Here is a 22019-nt window from a genome sequence, read left to right as displayed (position 1 = left end):
CTTTTCTTCATTACACTTTTTAAATGAGGTAGTGGAGGTGGGCTGATGCGCAGCCCTTTGTCCTAATACAGATGATATTACGTATTTTTTCTTCAGTAAATGTCACAATACTACCAAAGTTGTATTAGAAATGTTTTAGCATCATTATATGCTTAAAGTAGTTCAACTAAAAGACTCATATACATGATATTAATGGATCATAGTTATCGATTCACTGACTCACTTTCTATGTTGCAGCTGGAGATGACTTTAATTACTTTCACTGCTTTAATTGCTTTTAGATAGTTTTATCTATTACAGTGCAATAAGGAATGTATTACAAACTTATCCAATAACTAAATATATGACATGCAATGTAAAGTACAAGTTTCATAATTAAATTGAAGTGGAGCAGAAGTAGAAAGTAGAATAACATTGAGATACTTAAAGCACATTAAAAGAATACATAGTAGACTAAAGTACTTTATTTAAGAGAAAAACATTAGCTTCATCCAATATAATAATTATTACACCCACCCCAGTGAAGCACCTAATTGATCGCAATGTGATGGAATTAACTGAATTCAGTCTGGTTATAAGTAGAGCTGGACCGATCCAATATTACGTATCGGTATCGGTCCGATACTGACCTAAATTACTGGATCGGATATCGGAGAAAAATAAAAAATGTAATCCAATCCATTAAATATCACGAAAGCACCTCACAAAACTTGCAACACGCCGTAGCTCGCGTCAGAACGTTAGCACGTCGGAGCAGTATGAATCACGTGATAGAGCGGCTGTGGCATGCGGGACCTGTCGGTGGTCTGGATAGCATTTGGAACTTTGCTAGCAACCCGGCATTTCATCTCCGACAAAGTTATCCCCGAGAGAAGTAAAGCAAGTGTGTAAGTCCATCTCTGAATGTTTGTAAAGCATTCCTGCGTTAAGCTTAACAAACGATATATGGAGCGACTGCCTCTTCTTGCTGCTACTTCAATCATGAAACTGCTTAATGATCAGCTGATCGGCTTTTCTGTCGCGAGTCCGTCTCTCATGTTTGTTTTTGGCCCACTTTGCACCAGAAAGAGGAAACCAGCGGCTGAACAACAGCAGCACGTTTAAGCTTGATCAGCTGTTGTTAGAATTTATTTAATATTAATTTCTACACCAGGATCTTTTTCTACGTAGCTGACGCTGGTAACTGTGCAGGGGCGGATCTAGCAAAGTTTAGCCAGGGGGGCCGATAGGGCATTAACAGGGAAAAGGGGGCACAAAGACATACTTTTCTTTCTTATTCCCATTTAAAATGTCTAGCTTTTAATAAATAATTATCTGACACCCAAAGTTTTAATTTGATGTAAAATGAATAGAAGTCAATTACTGTATATAGTGACTATTAAGTCTAATATACCCTAGTAAGCTATAGTACTTTTTCCTTTGGGAAGATACCATCTGTGCAGTCTGCAATTTTGTTGAAGAAAGATGTTGAATCTATTTAATATTTCTTGAAAAATAATTGATTTCTGTGCATTTTTTTTCACACTGCATCAAATTAAGGTTGATTACGTCGATTAAGCATCATGAGGTGGAGCGTGAGGGGTGGTTCCCTATTTTTTATTTATTTATTTTTGTTGTTGCTGGGAGTTGGAACCCTATTAGTTAGGTTGCTTAATATTTAGTACTCTTTAAAATACCAGAATAGGGAGGATGGTGTAGGTTTAAGTTTATTAGATTGATCAGTATTGCTGAACTATGAAATTTTTTTTTTTTGCATACAGGTATAACAGAATAGCTTTAGTGTAGTTGTTGTTTTAAACTTGAGTATGAACTTATAGAAAATGCAGCAAGATATTTAAAAAACAGTTTTGTTGATTATAAAACACTATATCGGATTCATATCGGTATCGGCAGATATCCAAATTTATGATATCGGTATCGGACATAAAAAAGTGGTATTGTGCCATCTCTAGTTATAAGTATAAATATGGTTTATTCTGTGGAGTGGAGGCATTAATGGACAATATCTCAAAGTACAAGAGTTGGGAAATGGCAGGATACTGAACTACTGTGTAAGGTATAGTCCATTAAATATTTATACACACAATTTTGTGGTGCCTATCAAATTTTCATGTGGTTGTCTATACCTGCAGGATATGTAACATTAAACACCCTTAGATTGCCTGTGAAATTAATTAACCCACTTTTTTATTCTCATTTCTTTTTTGTTTTATTTTCAGAAATTCCTTACTATGTTGATAATGCATCCCACAACACAGAATTTTTTTTTTTTCATGTCTTTGATAGCAGAAAAAAAAATCAGTGGGATGCCTGATCCCCCTTCCCCCCTGTAGGAGCAAAATGTGCTCTGTCTCTATAGTTTATTCATTTAATCCTTTAATTAAATCCTTAGCTGTATATTGTGTATTTTGTGTATGACACTAATTAGCACTTAGCGCATGCTAAACTAATATGGACAATATTGTTAGATCATATATGCACTCAGCACGTTCAACACTGAGCTCACGTTAGCATTTTAGCACATAAACCAAAGCACTGCTAAGCGTGAGTGCAACCTCACAGAGCTGCTAGCAAGACTGTAGACTGTTGCCTTCCACACAACAGCCCTTTGATGCTAAAATGAGTGCACTAATGGTGATAAGTTATGCACAGCTAATGAAAAGCATGTCTAAGATTTCTAAATCTAAGCGTGATTGCAATGCACAACCCAGTCAACCCCTCGAGCACAAATATTGTTATCCTGTCTGTAAATAAGGTAAGTAGGCAAATTGTACAACACATGTCTATGGATCACACACACTAAATTAATAACTGTCTGGTGAGAGGTTTAGTATGTTGTAATATATTTGGCAGGACCAGTAATTATAAAACTAGGCCATATTGCAATGGGAGATAATTAACGTTAGCACGTCCCTGGGAGGTTTTTGTGGAGTGGGGGAGGCTTTGACACAGCCTATTCAATTATGTCCTTCCCTGTGGGTCCGGAAACCCAGAATATAGAATATCTAAATTAGGCACATGACAAATCTTTTACTAAGTCAGATGGAGCAGGTCACAAATGGCAAGGTGGCAGGCAACTTGTGGAAGCAAATTGAGTTTGAAGTTAGGTGTAGGCAGGCACAGGGTTATGAGAAAGCTTTCAGTGATATAAAAAGGTGAGAAATATACCCATCTGCTTTTTCATGTTCTGTGTTATTAAAAGGCCTCTGTTCTTCAGCAGAAGAGCACAATTTTACCAATTACGATTTACTGGAAAACATATATTTTATATCTTTCTCATTATCAGGTTTCCATTAACTGAGGATGAGGAAATGTATAAAAATGCAACGAAACTGGCTTCAGGATGCACAAGATCTATTAATGAGATGCCAGGAACACCTCAAAATTGCCTATTGATTTCTATATTGCATATGTAGAACAAATTGCATTGGAAATCCCTACAATGTCATGTTCGTAATTTTTCTGGAATGGCCTTCCAAATGATGTTCATGATTTAATGGGATTTAATAAGGATGCATTTATATGCAAAATACTAGCTGTAAACCAGAGATACTGGTGCTCTAAAAATTCTGAATGAACTTTGCAAGGGATCAGCTACAGAGTGTGTCCTCCCTCTGTCCTGAATCTAGCACATACTAGACAAAGAAATAGGTCACTCGTATCAACGCGGGAATTCATGAAGTCACATTTGACCCTCAATGCGTAGCCCTTTCAACACCTGCACAATGGGTAGCCTCCTAAAAATAATACACATGCCAGCAGAGACAAAGGGAAATGGAAGAGTGGCTTGGTAATTAAAGGCAATGGTGGCAGATTACAAATAATGGTATAACCTATATGAAGGTTATATACTTATGTCATAGCATAGTAACAGTATATCTAGAGAATCTAGAACAAACATCTATAACGTTACTGGAGTTACTTAACATTGTTCTTTTAGACGATATTAACTTATTTGAAGTTTTTGTGATGGCAATCAGAACAAGTAAGAAAACGGGCCAGGATCTGTTGACTGCAAAGGCCATAAGAAAGACATTTTCGTTCAAGAACTTCTCATGCCAAAAGAGAGATTAGAAATCTATTATCGTAGGATAAAAGTTTATTCTTGGAACATATTGGTTTGTAGTAACTTTACTCTCAGAATTGAATTGAGTGTTGTCACTTCACGACTGCAGGATAAACTAGCTCTTGTGTATCGTGAATGCAAAAGCCCAACAAGGGACAAGGGTTGGAAATTAGCAATAGCTGTAAACTCTATGTGCAGCACATTCGTTTCAAGCTGCATAATGGAATTATGTTAAACTGCATTGTCCCCTTTAAATAAATAAACATGACATAAATAATAAGAATGAATTAGTGGACCCAATACATGCCATAACATTATCATTAATGCCCTCCCAACAGCCTAACTGACTCAAACCAGATCTGTTTACTATAGTGGACAAGGGTTCACGTTATTGACAGTACACCATCTTGTTCCTAAGTACTCTCACTTCTACAATAATATCTTACACTCATGAAGGTCTGAAATTTCATGCCACTAAAATCACAACATTGCTTGGACGTTGGAGGGGATCAATCCAAATAACGAAAGTATCAATATCAACGCTGGCATTGGCATTGGATCTATACTAGTGTGGCAGGATTGATACTTCAGTATGTAGCCCACTTAATTGTGTTAAGTAATGTTTCTTTTCATTTTTTTTAATAAAATAAATTCACCTCAAACATGCACATGAAAAATGTCTGAACCTTTATGTATTGACTATTACGTCTATTTTATTCATAGCCTTTCGCACATTTAAACCAGCAGTCCCCAACCTTTTTTGCAGTTTACGTCCAACAATATTTTCATGGACAAGCCTTTAAGGTGTTGTGGATAAATACAACAAAATAAAACCAGTAGCGGTACCCAAAACAAGAAGATTTATTCATAACACACGGGAAAATACCCTGGGAAACCAAGTTAACGCTAAAAACAATTTTTAAAAAATAACGCTAAAAACAGATAAAAACACTGAAAACCATAAATTTCACAACCGAGCCTCAACTCTCGCGGCCCGGTACCAAATGACGCCAGGACTGGTACCGGTCCATGGCCGGGGGGTTGGGGGACCCCTGATTTAAACAACAGAAGTTGATGCAAAGTGCTTTAGAGACAGACACGTTTGCAAGTCTCCAAAATGTGTTCAGAATTTGCAAAATGATGAGGATTCATCTTATAAATCATTAAACACTGCACTGCATTAGTATTGGTATTGGCAGTATCGGCCCTGTATTTACTTGGTATTGGATCAATAACACCATTTGCAGTATTGCACACCACTAATATTTTATCCAACCACAATCAAATGTTTTCATAGTAAATCTCAACAGAATACTTACAGGACCTATAACGAAAAGCAAGACCAACGTTTCACACGCTTGTGTGATCCTTGGGTCTGTGGTACCCATTTACTGTAAGCAAGGTGATATTCTTTCATTAATTAATTTAATTGATCATTTTTTCAACTCACTAGGGTTGTATCATTTTCTGCAAAATGGATGATTTTATTATTGAGTGCACACCGTGCACTCCGAAATACATTTATTGCCCAGATTTATTGGAGCTTAGGGTAGTACAAGTGCAGGGCTCATTGGTGAAAACAAGTAAACATGAGAGAAAAAAGCTTCCAGTCTATGTTGTTTTTCTCCTATCTGGGCCAGCCTCACTGTTAGAACCGTTAGAGTGTGTGTGTCTTTGAGAGCTGAATATTCATTTCAGACTGAACATGACCCTAATCACCTCTTTATAGGCATTATTAAACTGAGATGCATTACCATTCCCTACATGCACCCGGTATCTACCAATACCCCTCGAAATGCTTCAAGTCCCCCACACAGCTCAGTAACAACTGACAAAAAAGAGAGCCGGTGTTAAAGGTACAATTCCCAGCTTCTCTTTTATGGGATCAGAACGATGCCACCTTGAAATGAAACTGAAAAAAAATATTGTAAGTGAAACAAAAAAATTACAATTTCAATTAATTGTTTTTCACTATCAATTTTAATTTCACTTTCAATACAAGATTTTTCAGTACATTTATTTCAGTTACAATATGTTTTTTCAGTTTCATTTCAAGGTGGCATCGTTCTGATCCCATAAAAAAGTCGCAGACAAACCCTCCTGGCTTGAGTTCAGAGAGACCATAAATCCACCTTAAGAGCCACGTCTATGAAAGGAGGACAATGCTCTGGGATTTTCCTGAGGATCAAAACAGATGCATGATGGCAGTGTGGGAATTAATTTGCATATCAAAATAGGAAGACACCTGATTATTCTTGTTCATATAGCTAAGAGAGCATTGTAAATTTGACATAAATCAGTGAGCACAGCATGCTACCTCAGCACTGGGTCAGCCACTGAGCTTCTTTTTTTTTTTAAAGGCTGTAAAAGAGCTTTTTCCTAGTGTAGGAAATGAACCTCTCATAACCCGTACCCTGAAGTGCTTTTTGAGGTACTTTCTCATGTCTCCACTGTATTTTACAACCTCAGGCAGTGTAGATCTGAGTAAGTAAGTGTATACACGCCAATGTAAGAGGTGGCAGGTGTGTATTTTCCCATTTCATATGCCCATTTGAGGATATCACTGAGGGAAAAAAAATCACTCACCATAGAAATGCTGAACCCTCCAATAAGAAGTAAGGACCTGGAAACATAGCATGACCTGAATTTTCAGTTACACCAACATCACTGAGAAATTGTGTTTTGCTTGATCGCCTCCTGGAAGTCACCTTCAGCATCTAGGGAACGGGATACAAAAAAGTAGAACCGATGTTGAGGATCCCAGAGGTTGAAAAGCCATCAAATTTGGAAGCTAATAAGCTTGAAACACTGAATCTGTAAGAGCTCTTCGCTTCATTCCTGAATAATAAATTAAAGAATTTGGGATTTAGATTAATGAGGGGGAAAGTAAGGCCTTTTTTCAGCTCAAACAGTACTCCCTGAGATGAAATAATTATGAAAACCCGAAAAGTCCAAGATGTAACAGGGCGTTTGTGTGAGTCTCTCATTATGCTACAAACAAAACGTCTCAATGCAGAGTTTTCTGGGATCACAATATCTGTTTGTCGCAATTTTACCCGACTGGTAGAGCTGTCAGCTCCAAATGAGGAATAATGCACTCCTGTTCCCCAGAAATATTGCAGCGTCCTGGCTGATGCCTCCACCACCTCTTCAATTGTTTCTAAATAATTGGGAGCCTCTCTCAGAACTGACAATGGAAATTATGAGTTCATCTCTTGTCTCCACTAGCTAATGATGCGGCAATGGATGTTCATTTATAGCGAGGTGTTCAAACACACAAGAATACAGAACACCTCTTCAGTAAAGCTGAAGGGTGTTTCTCTGTAATTTCACATGGCTTAGCTAATTTTGACGTTAAAGGAAAGAGCAGATGCCACATTCAAATTTCGGAGATTTCACAATCTGAATGTGTGCGTCACCTTCAAAGGACATAACATCAACCTGAATAGAAAATATTGCTTAAAAATCTACAGCTGACAAAGCACATTTGATCTGTCAGACAAATATGTGGAAATAATGATGACAACAGGATTATTTAGTAAAAGGAAACCATATTAAAACTGTAATATTGGCTCACATCCTGTAGAGAGGTCACATTTGCCTGCAAGCTCCTCCAACACAGGAGCAGGAGCAGAGCAACAAAACTGGCACACAGGTTTGTCTTCTGCCCCTGAAGGTTCTCATCTAATATCCTCAAGTTGCCTGGCAACCACATACTAATAGGCCAAACTTACCCATTTTTAATGTTCATGCATCTGCAATGCCTTATAAAAGCATAGTAACACTTTGACTTCTCTACAGTAACGTCTAATTTACACAAAACTTGAAAGCGTTCAAATCAATAAGAATGTGCTCTTTCAGTATTTAATTGACTAATTAAAGGTTACCTTGACCTGCCTCATTTTGTACAATTTGGTAGTACGACAAGTACAAGTACAGCTTAGCTCAGTTTGAGTTAATTTGATGGCCCTTTAGCAGAATGCATACAGGTTTTGGACACAACCACTTAGCAGCAGTTTCTTCACATTTTCTTCATAGCTAGTTTTGGAAGGCTTTGAAATTACTGTTAAACACAATGATTTGCAACAAGTACCTCTAAGGAGCTGACACATTATCCAGGCAACAGATGTACAGAAAAGCAGCCATATATGAAATGGATTGCAGTTAATGTATTCTGTTATGTTTGGTAAGGCTTATTCTGCCTCCTCTGACAGCTGAGTATCTATACATCTATCCTTAAAATGATGATAAAAACATAATGTGCATGCCTAAGGTGCAAGCCCACCCCTGGGTGCAGCAATTCTATCCTCCACTGACAATAAAGGGAAGATGAACTGCGTCTACTCTGTGGCAGCACCCAGGGTGATTTTCCTCAGATAAAGGCACATTTTCTGGTTCAGATCTGGTTCACAACACAATGATATGAAGCTTATTTCAGTGCAAAGCTCAGAGCAGTATTGTGTGATTCTACAGATCTGGTCCTCTATTCATCACCAACAGGGCAGCTTGCAGTTTTTATCTCTTGACATCACCCACATGGAGTGTCAGTTCTAATCTGAGGACCCGACTGAACTTCTATATAAATGTCTCACTTCTTTATTTAGGGTCTATTTTACCGGGGTCAGAGGACCACTGGGAGAAAATGCCACTCATGCAATCAAGAAGTTACCCTCCTTCTCATGTCTTCTCCTCTTTAGATTGCAACTCACAAATCCTTTACTTGTCAGCACTAGCAACAGCTTACCAACCCTTCATGCCACTTCAAAAAGCAGATATCTTTTGAAGTTGGCATGCAGTGGCAATTCAGAGCCAAAGAGCTAGTTTATCCTGCAGTCGTGAAGTGTCACATCTGCAGCACACGGCTGTTTGATTAAGCTAATGTCATTGATTATGACAACACGCAGAGTGATTTAGAGAGAGAAAAAAATGCAGTGAGTGCTACACATGAAAAGCGTTTTTAACATTTTTCTCAGTGCATTGCTTTTGATTCCTGCTGCACATTAGTCTTTTTACCCTCTTACTGTCCACCAGGTCACTGGTGACCCATTGTTTTATTTTAGCCAAATGCAAATTTTCACTTAGCTCTCCTTTCCATATGTTTTTGCACTGCAGTTTGTCTGTTAAAAGCTTTTCTATCTGCCTTTCACCTCTTTGGAATAGAGGTGGTTTTAAACAGTATCTATCACTCAACCCTTAATGTAAAATGGGTTGCCAGTTATCTGGTGTTAAGAGGTAAAACAGTATGTTAGTTGATTGCTAAATATGAAATTGTGTCGGGAGATAATTCCCCCCAGTTTGCGAGTGATCTGCAGTATCATGCATTTTTGCATTTGGTTGATTTAAACACCAAGAACTGAAAAGTCTGTCAGAACACTAAAACACTGCCTTCTGAATCCAACTGTGCCCCAGTCTTCCAAACCCCATGCTGCAAATTAGACCGATGGGAAATGAATGAATGAGGTGACAGAAAACACGTGGGCAGGCCGTTTCAGAGCTAGTGTGCTTTTTTTTTTTTTTTTTGCAGGAGGAAGGAGGAGGGCGAGCGGCCCTGACTGCCTCCCTTTGTGTGACAGCTCTCCGCTCACTCTCTCCTCTGAGCCATATTCCGCTCTGCTTTAGGCGTGCGTGCACGCTCACCATGCACGTGTGCTCACATCAGCTGGATCTCCTTTTTTTGTTTTTTTGTGGTTGTAGAATTGCACAGCTACACACACATACAGGGGACGTGACAGGCGACTGAGACAGCTCAGGGCCCCAGCAGGAGACACAGAGGCGGTGTGCCAAGTCATAGCCTCTCCTCTGTTCCACCTCAGTAGTATGCCTTTAGAAGGCATCGATGACACTCTGCTCACTATAGATTATATATGAGTAGCTATGTGATACTAGCAAATGAGTGCATTATTTTCCTGTCAGCACCTCATACCTGATGATCACATCAATGCCCTCAATCAACATGTGATTTAAATGAGCATAAATACATGCACTGTATTGTATCTACATCCAGTGGAAATTACATGCACGCACAGCCATAGAAAGGGTCCAGCACATACACACACACACACAAACAACTGCCTTTACACCGTGTATTTGCACATATTGTATGTGTAAATTGGTTTTGAAGGCAGATGTAATTGTGTTGGCAGAAACACCTCAATGTTTTTTTTTAAAAAAAACCCAAAAACACAATTTAACTCCAAATGTCAAACACGCAGTGAGGTGATTGATATCAATTTTTCCTCTGTGTATGCTGGATGTGTTTAGTCGCATAATGTGGGTTATGTTGATTTCAGAAAAGTGTTCTTTTTTAAATTATCTAATGACGATACCAATAAATTAAAATTCCACTTTAAAGTCATGTAAATGCAGTAAAGTGACTAAATCTGAGCAAATCTGTCATTGCCCACTGATTTGTAGAGCTGACAGCTGGTTAGGTGTGACACAATCCAGCCATTGCTCAACTAAATTCATGAATTTACATTAATCTTACTGATTAAACAATGTTGTTAGCTTTATCTAAGTTTTATGTTAAGTTAAGTTCTCCAATTATCTGCATGATGGATGGATATATAAAGATACTCAAACGTGCCTTTTTTCTGGCTTCAGTTTGTATGTGGGGAGAGGAAAGTAGTGGAGCAGTCTACAAATTTTGATGAGCATAGCTCTGAACATTAACTTTATTTTTATTGTGCTAAAGGACCAGAAAGTAAAGTGTAAATTGTGCCCTGAAGAGACACGGCCATCCCCTGCTGCTAACATGATATGGACTGTTTGCAATCATCTGTGAAGACAGCATGCTAACACAAAGCCGGTAGACAAGAACCAACACTCTTATTAAAGCTGTCGATCCCCAACCAAGCAGCCAATGCGTTATTTTTAGCACGTAACAAAACCAGTTTCTACAGTTGAGCTCATTTTAAATACTTTATATTCTTTTTAATCTTCAGTAATGCATCATAGCTTATAAATTCACATATTTGCAAGTAAAAACCAAAACTCAGCTTTCAATGAACTAGGAAAAAGCAGAGCTATATTATGATTTTATTAAATATCATATAACATATACTCTTAACATCTATGAGGGGAATCACAAAAACTAGTGGTGTATGAGAAAAACAGATGATTAAGCTTAACAAGCTCGAGGCTTTGTTAAACGGCATACGGACGAGCCCTTGTGAACGACACATGCTCCAGATTAACAGTGGGTAACGAGTCAAGCAGAGTTAATCCTGCTTCCAGTGACAATAGTCAAATGTGGCCACATCTAATGTGCCACAGTTGACTATAGTAGTAATGTAAAGCAGTCATTTAAAGAATGGATGCAATTTAAAGGATGTACTGTATGCAAACACTCACCCAGGGGTGTCACAATATATATCACTATTGATTATGGTTATGCATATACATATAATCATAATGTAAATCATGTTTTTTTTGTGCAATTATGAGTCTTTCATCATGTTGCTATTCTCATATTTTTATATTGTCATTTTTATGTACACATTAAACCAGGGATGTCAAACTCATTTTACACAGACCACTTTCATCTTAACTTCCTTTTGTGCCAGTGTAAAGACATTTGCAAATTTAAACCCTGTTATATATTTTAACATAAGAAAAAAGAAATGTGTTTTCAACATAACATGACAGGTTTTCGGAAATGATAAAGAATGCTGTTGTAGCAGAAAGAAGTCTGTTAGCACAACACTTTGGGCTTAAATTGTAAGAAATAAATGTAAAATTACCCAATTCTTTAGTCATTTTGCTGTTGTTGTTTTTTTTCTTTGTTTTTTTTTTTTTTTTTTTTTTACTGTGAACCAACTGTAAAAGTCAGAAGTTTCTATAGTGGGGAAAACAGGAAATTCTATTTCTTATCTATTTTAAGTATGCCTGCAGTAGGAAAAGCCATGAAACTTGTGGAAATATATTTAGAAGTCAAAATGTTAAGGCTTTCCTTCACATTTTCTAAAGCCAGCCAGTGGGACAAAGACATCAGTTCAAGTCCCCAACATGCCATTTAGGATGAATGTCTGTTTTATTGCTTGTGTCTCCTCAAGATCGACATTAAATGATCATATTTGATCATTTTAGTGAGTCACTTTTATTAATTTGACACTTTTGAGACCAACTTGAGGCCTGTTGTAAGTTTCCAGAAAGTATTTTACATAAGAGGCGAAGGCCTTCACGACAGACTATTTTTTATTACTGTTTTAAATGGTTAAACCCATACCAGAAAACCCCAGCCAATCTCAGCATGAAGTCAACAATAGGGTAATAGGAAGGCTGACCCTGCTGGATTGAAATGACCCGCGCAGCAAATGTATCTGAGCAAAACCTCATACTCTATTTTCACCGTTAATGTTGTCCTGGTGCGAGAGCTCACCCCATTGTTGAAATGGGGTTTATGGAAAGAGCTGCACTTTTTTCTACTTTGTGGCCACTGCAGTAGTCTAGACGACTACAGTTCTGTCACAGGAATTGGACCTGAAAGGATAACATAAAAAAAAATCACATATATTAGAGTTCGCATTCAGTATGCAAGACTTTAAGTATACAGAAAATGTGTTTCAGTGATAAATAACTGCTAACAGTCAATCCTCCACACGGCATCTTTAATAGCTCATGTTGGCAAATTATTCATTGTTTTAATCTTTCTGATATTTTAATCAGCCATAACTAATTTGTTTTGTTGCATTTTGTAATGGTTTTGTTTTGATAAAGATTCAATTTAGAAAGTTTAATTCACCATATTTTATTTTTTTTTCTATATTGTCTCTAAACACAGTGAAAACAAATGAGAGATACCCAATAAGACTCCCTGTAAATGCAAAGTAAATAATGCACACAAGACATGCTTTTCTAAAAAATACATTAGCCCAATACCAGACATACAGTTACAAAAAAAATTAATAAATTACAAAACCAGATAACAATATAATTTACATTAAATATCTGTATACACATACATAATTGCTAACAGCGATACACAATACATGTATCGTATAAAGAACATGAACAATTCTCCAACTATTTTCATTTTAAGTTTATAAAAACAGAGACAGCAGGGGAAAAAATAAAAACCTTTCCATCTTAGTTTATTATTATTTTATTGTAATGCCAGTTTTCACCTTGACACAAAGTGGCCCATCCATATTCCAAAGTTAAACTCTGCTTTTATTCCTGTGAATACCATTTTCTCGAGCTCAGTAATACTTCAAAATCACTTTTGAAGTGCTCCATATTTAAGCATTAATTGTGTGTAGCTTTAAATATGAATGTTGTCTACATTATAACAATCATGATATTCAAGTATTTTAGTTTCACGGCATCTTTTTTAAATCTCCAGAAACTGTAGTTCGAGGGCAACTTTAGAAAATCTGAAATTGAAATTTCGATGGATGTAAAAAGAAAAAATAAGGCTCCTTCCTTACAATATCAAAACAATTTGCACTCCTTCTTCTACTGAAATAATCAACATTCTGGCCACTTTTAAATGTCCTATTTTGATAAGCATTTTCTTAATAGTTCATAGAAGCAGTGGTATAAAGCACTGTTTCTGAGGAGCTGGGCTCAGCCTCTTAGTTCCAGAGAAAGGAACTCTTAATGCTTTAGCATACCACTGTATTTTGGAAACAATTTCATGCTCCTTAACTTTGTGGGAGCAGTTTGGGAATGGCGCCTCCCTGTTTCAAAATGACTGTGCACCAGTGCACAAAGCAAGGTCCATAAAGACGTGGATGAGTGGGTTTGGTGTGGAAGAACTTGACTGGCCTGCACAGAGTCCTGACCTCAACCCAGTAGAACACTTATGGGATAAATTAGAGAGGAGAGTACGAGCCAGGCCCTCTTGTCCAACAGCAGTGTCTGACGTCACAAATCTGCTTCCGGAAGAATGGTAAAAAATTCCCATAAAAACTTCTAAACCTTCCCAGAAGAGTGGAAGCTGTTATAGGTGCAAAGGGCGGATGTCATCCTTTTAAACCCTATGGATTAAAAATGGGGTGTCACTTAAGTTCATGTGCATGTGAAGGCAGATGAGCTAATACTTTTGGCAGTATAGTGTACCTATGAAATCTGTGAATCTGAATCCATGAAACTGTTACCATCTCAATCTTGTTACTCAAATGTTGTCTCCAACTAGGCCAACCTGAGCTGTCCCTCTGATGTACTCATATCTGTCCATCCTGGTCACTCCAAATGAAAATCTTTTTCAACTCTGCCACCTCCAGGTGCCTCCTGTTTTTTTGTTAGTGCCACCATCTCCAAACCATAGCTCACAGCAGGTCTCACCCCCATCTTCTAAACCTGTCTTTTTTATCTTGCTGTCCCCACCCAGTCCACCCTGCCTTCACCCTCTTTTCCACCTCTCATGTGCTGTCCGTTGCTTAGGATGGCTTTCCCCGGGTATTTAAACTCGTCCACCTTCTTCTTTACCTTTCCATCTGTCTCCCTCTCATTCCCACACATTTTTTGCTTCTGCTGACTTTCATTCATATTGTCTCCTGAGCATACCTCCACCTCTCCAGGCTCTCTTTCACCTGCTACCCTATTTTCACTACAGATATGTATTTTTTATTACATCTCAGAAACAAGCTGTATGATTTTACACAATATCCTATATATGTCTGGACAACCTTTGTTTTTCATTTCAATGTAAAATCTTAATATTGTAAAGCTAATTATTATTATTAGTAGTAAAACAGTAATAGTAATAGTATAATTTTTAATTGAACTTACTCTGTTCACTACATTTTTACAGGAATGCCACATCCAACATTTTACCAGTACGCTGGAGATAACCCTTGGTCTCAGCCTATGTATTAGAAATCTGGTTGAGCCTGAGCTCACCTTTTATAGTGTCCAGTTTCTACTGAGGGTGGGGATCCGTTGCTTTCCTGTAATTTAAAGAAATTACAAGACATATCAGTCAACAGAACAGATAGCTTTTTATTGAGCTTGCAGAATTTTTTGGTATTCTTAAGTGCACAAGAACCAGAGCACAGCACATTTGCTCTGACTGGTGTATTTATGATCTCTTTCCAGGCTGAATTGGAATTTTATCAAATAAATGGCATACTGGAGGGAGAAAGAAATAGTCTTGCTTATTATCTCTATTTTATGAGTTATTGTGAAGATATAAGTGAAATCAAAATAGTACTGTGCACATGAGTTGCGCTAAGAGCTGCCTGAAGGAGGTTTGGCAAATAATGTATTGGTTTTTAAAGGAATCAAATGAGTCTCTACTGAAGTCTGCCTCGGATTAGGAGGACATTTGTACACCTCCTTAGGGAGGTCCTTACACTCATTAATCAGCTGTGGATCTAAAGTTAAAAATGTGCCAGCGTTTTAAGATTGTTGCTTCATCCTTCCCTAGTATTGCTGCCAGCATTTGGGACCATTGTCTGGGGGCTGTTTTGCCCTTTTCGAAGCACTCATCAGGGTCATTTGAGTGAATCTGGCTGTTCTGTTCCATCCATCTGGGTAGCCCCTTTGTCAGAATTTGTATTCCATCTCATCAGCTTGTTTTTTTTAAGTCTACTCTTTTGTGCACATTCATCTAATGTGACTCAACTGACTAATTTCAGCCTAGCTCCTGTTCAAGGACAATGGGTGTAAAGAATGGTGCATGCATTCGTCAGTTTCCTTCCTAAAGAGGTGGCGACCACTGTGCTGCCTACCTATTTTCATAAAAAAGTAGAAGAAAAAGACGTTTTCCCTGGCTATTCATCAAATGTATGTCCATGTGTTTCTAATATAATACTGGGATATTCTCAATAGGAAGTTAAAAGCAATTTTATGACATGATGGTTTTTTAAAAAGGCTAAATCCTCAATGATCCAAGACATCACTGAGGCATCTTTACTCTTTACAAGTTTGGAAAAGGAAGAAAATGTACATCAGGTAATTGCTATTAGGCAGCACTTAACTAAACATTTCTGTTCACTTTTGGTGATTCACATCTGGGTCAAAGATTCACCGTCACTTACTTTTTAGTTCATTCTTGTTTATTGAAGCTAGAAGATTGCATGGCCATTTATATTCAACAAGTGATGCCACATCCTTTGTGTTTTCCTGTCTCCAGTTCAGTCATTTCTACATCCTCTTGTCCTGAACTGTTACATTCAGTTGAGAACTAAGTTTATGTCCTAAGTCTGCATGTATATCAACACACTGTACATGTGCGACAGGTAAAAGCTTTCGTCATATACTTAACAAAGCTCAAATAAGTGGGTTCAAGAAGAGCCAGCGTAAATCACTTTAATCGTCTTAATGCTAGCAAAGGAATATATGCAGTCCCCTTTAGTGAACTAATGTGTCATGATCCTGGGTCTGCTGACCCAGCGTTTTGTGTTTAGTTTATGTAGCCTTCAGGTTTCCTAAGTTCATCGTTTTCATGCCTAGGTGTTTCTAGTTATTTTCCCCTCGTGTTTCCACCATGTTAAGTCTCCCCTGCTTTTCATGTATTTCATGTCTGTGGCTTATGTTGTCAAGTTCAGGTTGTCATGTCTATGTCTCACTCTGTTTCCTGTTTTATTGTGAAGAGGTCTGGCGTTTCTGTGTTCATCGTGTTCAGTTTTACTCTCCCACTGTGACGTCATTATGTTCATGTGTGCCAGCTGTTTCCCCAGGTGTTGCCACTTCCCTCATTATCTTCCTGTGTCCATTTAGTCTGTGTGTTCTCAGTCATTCTTTGTCAGGTCGTCCGTTGTATTCACCCGTTGTACCCTATGTCTCCGCTCCAGGTATCCCTGTCAGTTTGTTATGTTTAGAGTTTTCTATGTTTTGTTTTAGTTCACCCAGTTTAGGTCATTGTTTAGTTTTCATCGATTCCCTATTATTTTGTACCCTCATTTCTTTCCTTAATAAACGGCTTGTTTTGTTATTCACATCTCATTTCGGTCTGCGCTTGAGTCCTTCCCTGCAACATACGGTCTGCCCTAGCCAGACCGTGACATAATGCTGTTAAATGGTGTGGAAAAAATAGATGCTTCAACGTAGTGTGAATACAGACTTAGTACAGCACCAGTGAGCTCAAACACTGCCTGTAGGGTAAACTAATGAATAGGGATGGGTATCGTTTAGGTTTAATCCGATACCGGTGCCAAAACGGTACTTTTGAAACGGTGCCGGTGCTTAAACGGTGCACGAAACAGTGCTTAAAGAATAAAGAACACAAACTTTGTCCAAAAACCTCTTGTGTTTTTATTTTTCCCAGTAATTTTTTTAAGCAAAATTATAACAAAGTTAGCCCTTTCTGTCAATAAAACATAACGTCTTTGGTTGGAACCAGTGCTTAAACAATTGAAAACAAACTTTGTCATGAAACCTGTGATGTTTAGCAGTTTTTTTGCAAGAAGATAATCATATTAGCCTTTTCTGGAGCTATACGGCATCGCTCTTGGCTGATGGCATGCCCAGCACAAGAGAAAACTCTTTCAGAAGGCGTTGATGAGGCTGGGACACACAAGTATTTTTCTGATAGGGCAGATAAATTGGGGAGTGTATCCCTCTTACTCCACCACCAGGCCACGGGGTCTTGTCCAGAGGTAATTCCTGGCAGTTTTTTGTATATTTGAAGCTCCTTCTGTACCTGCTCTGTGATTGAGGGGACTCTACCCGCTTGAGAAGCAGCCTGTTGAAGCTCTCTGTCTTCATCCTCAAACAGCTTTTCTAAGGGTGACTTTTGGACCTTACTTAGCTGAAAAACAACAAAAAAAGATGTGTGAGATTTGCAAAATAAATAAAGATCACTTTTAGAATGTAGTGGTTGTGTTAGAAAAAATCTGAAATTACATATTTTTCTGGCTTGTCCATGTCAGCATCATCCACCTCGCTGTGTGCTTTGGGGTCCTCAGTGGGAGGCTATGGACACACAGATAGTAAAAGAGCATTCCTTCAACATAGAAACTACATCATGATGCAAAGGGACAAGATTGTACACACACAATGAAAATACCTGCGCAACTGCTGCTGCTTCTCCAACCTGTCCCAGATGTCAGTAGCTGCCTCACCATCTAGCCTGCCTTTAAAACGTGGGTCCATCATCGTGGCCTCCTTCAGAAATTTCTGAAGGTTTTTATCCTTTAAGTAAAACAAGATATAACATAGGACCTGATACTGAAAAAAGGTAACCCTATTTTTCATGCGCATTGACATTGTCTGCAAATACCTGATATCTTTTCTGCAGACTACCCCAGACTTTCTCTTTTATTGAAGAGGTGAAAACACTGTCTTCATCACATCGTCTGAAATGTGCCTCCAGCTTGGCCAGGATGGGGATGATTGGGCTGCATGTGGGTGACTTGTCACTTGAGACACACATGGTTGACGTGTACAGGACTTGCATGCACTTAATAAACTCCTCTGCCTTGATTAAATCAGTGTGCGTGAACCTTTCTAGTCTGTTGAAAAATATTCACAATGTTAAAGGTAACTGACGTAATTTAGCTCTTGCAAGTGATGCTCATGTCCTTCTCCATAGGCTTCCTCAGCCGTTGATCCAGAGCAGCTACCTGGATTGCATCAAACTGCTCCATAAATCTCTCCACCATTAGGAAGAGAGAATTCCAGCGCGTCTTAACGTCAAGAATTACATTATGCTCTGGCAAATCTAAAGCACAGATAGACACAAACATATTTTAAATTACTATAAAAAAGGTAATATGAATAACAATACATCTTGATATGTAACTGCATGCGCTACTTACCCAGGATTCGCTGCTTTTCTCTGAGCACAGTTTTGCTCAAGGATGAACGTTTGAGCCACACCACAACTGAACGGATTTTGGCACACCAGCTGGAAACTGCAGGAATGTCATACACGTTTTGTGCGGCCAGGTTGAGGGTATGAGCAAAGCATCCCACTTTTAAAAAGTCCAATTTTTTCAAAGCAACATCCATGTTGCAGGCATTATCTACAGTGGCAGCAATTATTTTCCCTCCCAAGTGAAATTGCTCCACAACGCTTGATATTTCTTTAGCGACAACTGGACCTGTTTGTGACTCATAAACTGCTTCAGTGCTGAGCACATTCTGCTTCATTTTGCCTTTGTAGATGTAGTGAACAGTCACTGTGAGGAAATGGTCCTGAGCAATACTGGTCCATCCATCACAGGTGATAGCGACCTTGTTAACCTGTGCCAAATTGAATTTTCAGTCCATTTCTTGGTATTTGGTATAAGGTTGACATTTTCTAACCATTTCCCATCCTTAAAAACTGCTTCTTGACAGCCACCCTTCCACTAAGACTACCTGTGAGAAGGCAAACATTAGATGGATCAACTCAAGAACCATCTCTCAGGTCCTTTGTGAGGTATTTGCTGGAATTTTTTGCCATTTCTTAAGGACATGACTTTCAGATACTGTCCATCTGCTAAAGACCTGCCAGTTCTTCGTTTGTCCTTCACATGTCCAACTCTCCCAAAATTTTTGAAGGAAAAACACTGTACATCATGACGAGATATTCCAAGTTTTCAGGTAATAGCTCTTTGGGAATCACCTCGTTGGCACAAAACTACTATTTTATGGATGGATTGGCTTTGGCGTGTTTTGGAGATCTAGCTAAAGAAATGGCAATAAAGTACGTTTTGTTTCGGGTTTTTTTCTGTGACAGGCTGCTAACAGCAAATTGTCTAAAGATATTATTTAAATATGTTTATTTGCTAAGTTGCCTTTATGAGTAAATTCCTATGTGTAGTCTGCTTCAGTGACTTGTCTTAAGCGGCTTAATAAACAATAAAAAATCTGGAAATTGTCAGATAAAAGGCTTAGACTAAAAACTTGTGAAAAAAGCAGCTAATATCCGCAGAAAAACTTTGAAAGACCAGGAATCCTGAAGAAGTATCGCTTTAAAAATTGCCCTTCAAAAATTACAATACATTCTCACTCCTTTGAAGCAAAATATAAAGAAGTTTGGTGTAACTTAAGACTTTTGGACACTACTGTAGAGTTCAAAGAAACAAAACTTAATGAACCAGCTGATCTTAATGCATGCCTAAGGCTTTAACCTGTCACCATACATCACTGATTTGACTTATCGCTTCATGTCTGTTGCAGTGGCTTTTTCAGACATGTAATTTTCTTTTAATAAGGAACTAATGTTGAACTAATGATTTGTTCAGTCACATATGTCATTAAGTACGGTCAGTTCAGTTTGACTGATATGCTCCAAAAATCTTGACATTTACTTGGTAGAAAAATAGGAGCTCCCCTATACATTAGTCATTTTATTTTATTTTTCTTAAATAAAAATGTGAAAGCTAATCTTTCCGTCTGCATTTGAGCAAGGACTGAGAAACATGGGTATAAGATAACGCAGATTAGCAGTTTTTGCTGTCAAAAAAAGACCAAATATTAAGAAATAATTCTACATATTATCTGTTTTTAACAAGTAAAAAAAATAAAACTGCAAGTTCATAACATCTGCTACTTTCACTGCAGACGTCATTATATTACCGTCAACTGGCTGGACAAACATTCTGTGTCCTCCTAGAGACACACAAGCATGGGGGGTTTTAAAACCTTAAGAAGAGGAGATATAAATAACCTTCTCCTTCAAAGGCAGCATGATTACAGTCTCGCTCTTTAAACCCTCACCCCTTGGGGTCCTAATCAAGAGGATGAAATAGCCTTGAACCTATAGTGATGTATGGCTACAGTCCTCGGTCCAATCAATCGATTGAGATTCTGCAGTTTTATACTTGTGATTGTGAACAATAACAACAATAAAATCTCTCACTCTCTCTTTATTTGTTTTTGTTTTTTTACTTTACCCACTTCAATCGATACCGCTTCTTCCCCCCCTTGATGCCGCCGCTCCATTTTTTGTTTTTTAGGAACCAAAATGGAACATTCCCCCAAAACACTTTTTCTTCTTGCACTCTCTCAGCAAGTACTATAGTACTCTGTGCTTTTCTCTTCTTTTTTTGTGTATGTTACCCTTCAAGTCTCATTGAAGTTAAACGTGTAATTGTTTCTCTTTTCAATTCAAATCTGCATTTACTCATTTGGTTTCTGCTCTAAAATAAGATCTGCTATTTGAATCAAGTGACATCCTCACATAGTCATTTATATGCCTAAAAATATATTTTAAATTATTCATGAACTCTAAATAAAGACATAAGAATGAGGGAGAAACTTTAAATTTATTTTGAGAAAGACAGGAGGCACAGGGCAGACAGTTTTTCAATATCAGAAATACCATCTTCCGCTCATTAAAAACTAACACCCAGCCTGAGTCATCAAGTTGAAGACTGAACTCAAAACTACACAGCCTTCATCATTGGCAGGCAGTGAGTTTTTATATTCTTGCACGTTTTTTACCATTTGCCAGGTTTCATTTTAAACAAGAGAAATCAAACACATTTTAGTTTCAGAGCCACATACACAATTCGATCTTAAATAAGCCAAACCACTAAAACTGTAGATGAAGTACACTGGGAAAATGTTCACATTTAGTAAATTATCCATTTAGAAAATTTATCTTAACAAAATTAGGTGCAACAACACATGACAGTTTTTTACGATGAAATACCAAATGTAGAAAAAACCCACCAGAATTGATACTTACACAATTGATGCGGGCTTTGTTTTGCAATTAGAGATAATTTCTGTTGGTTAAAAAAAGGACATTTTTCTATGAACTAAGGACACACAGTAGAAATATATGGAAATCCGTAAAATTAGAAAAATTACTGCCAGCTCATGACTACCACTTCTACCATTTTAAAAAGTTTTCTTTCATTAGAAAACAGAAAATGTTCTGTTAATTTACAGAAAGTGTCCTGCTTTCCACTAAAGACCAACAGTAAAAATAAAAAATGGCAAAACAACAAAAACAAACAAACAGCAATAACAAAACAAGCAGGAAATCTGTACAATGAAATATTGGAACCAAAGTTTCATAAAAGAAAGAATATCTGTTTTAAATAGAATATTTTTTCAGTAGAATACTAAT

General features: G+C 37.7%; 1 protein-coding gene across 1 annotated transcript; it reads right to left on the bottom strand.

Moving 5' to 3' along the window:
- Nucleotides 1-17915: 17915 nt before the first annotated feature.
- On the bottom strand, nucleotides 17916-19357 carry LOC147302369 (zinc finger BED domain-containing protein 4-like). The gene is made up of 6 exons (XM_086283578.1): nucleotides 19316-19357; nucleotides 18772-19198; nucleotides 18532-18674; nucleotides 18234-18467; nucleotides 18076-18145; nucleotides 17916-17926 (listed from the first exon to the last, which is right to left on the bottom strand). The coding sequence occupies exons 1-6, from the start codon at nucleotides 19355-19357 to the stop codon at nucleotides 17916-17918; spliced, it is 927 nt and encodes a 308-aa protein (XP_086139704.1).
- Between the last annotated feature and the right edge of the window lie 2662 nt (nucleotides 19358-22019).

This window comes from Aulonocara sp. 'chitande type north' Nkhata Bay, linkage group LG23 (genome assembly GCF_057382095.1).
Source record: "Aulonocara sp. 'chitande type north' Nkhata Bay isolate Kocher_YH1m ecotype deep benthic linkage group LG23, A_spYH_male_GT1.1, whole genome shotgun sequence".
NCBI lineage: Eukaryota > Metazoa > Chordata > Actinopteri > Cichliformes > Cichlidae > Aulonocara > Aulonocara sp. 'chitande type north' Nkhata Bay.
The sequence above is the reverse complement of the archived record's forward strand: the minus strand, read 5'-3'. Positions and strand labels throughout refer to the sequence as shown.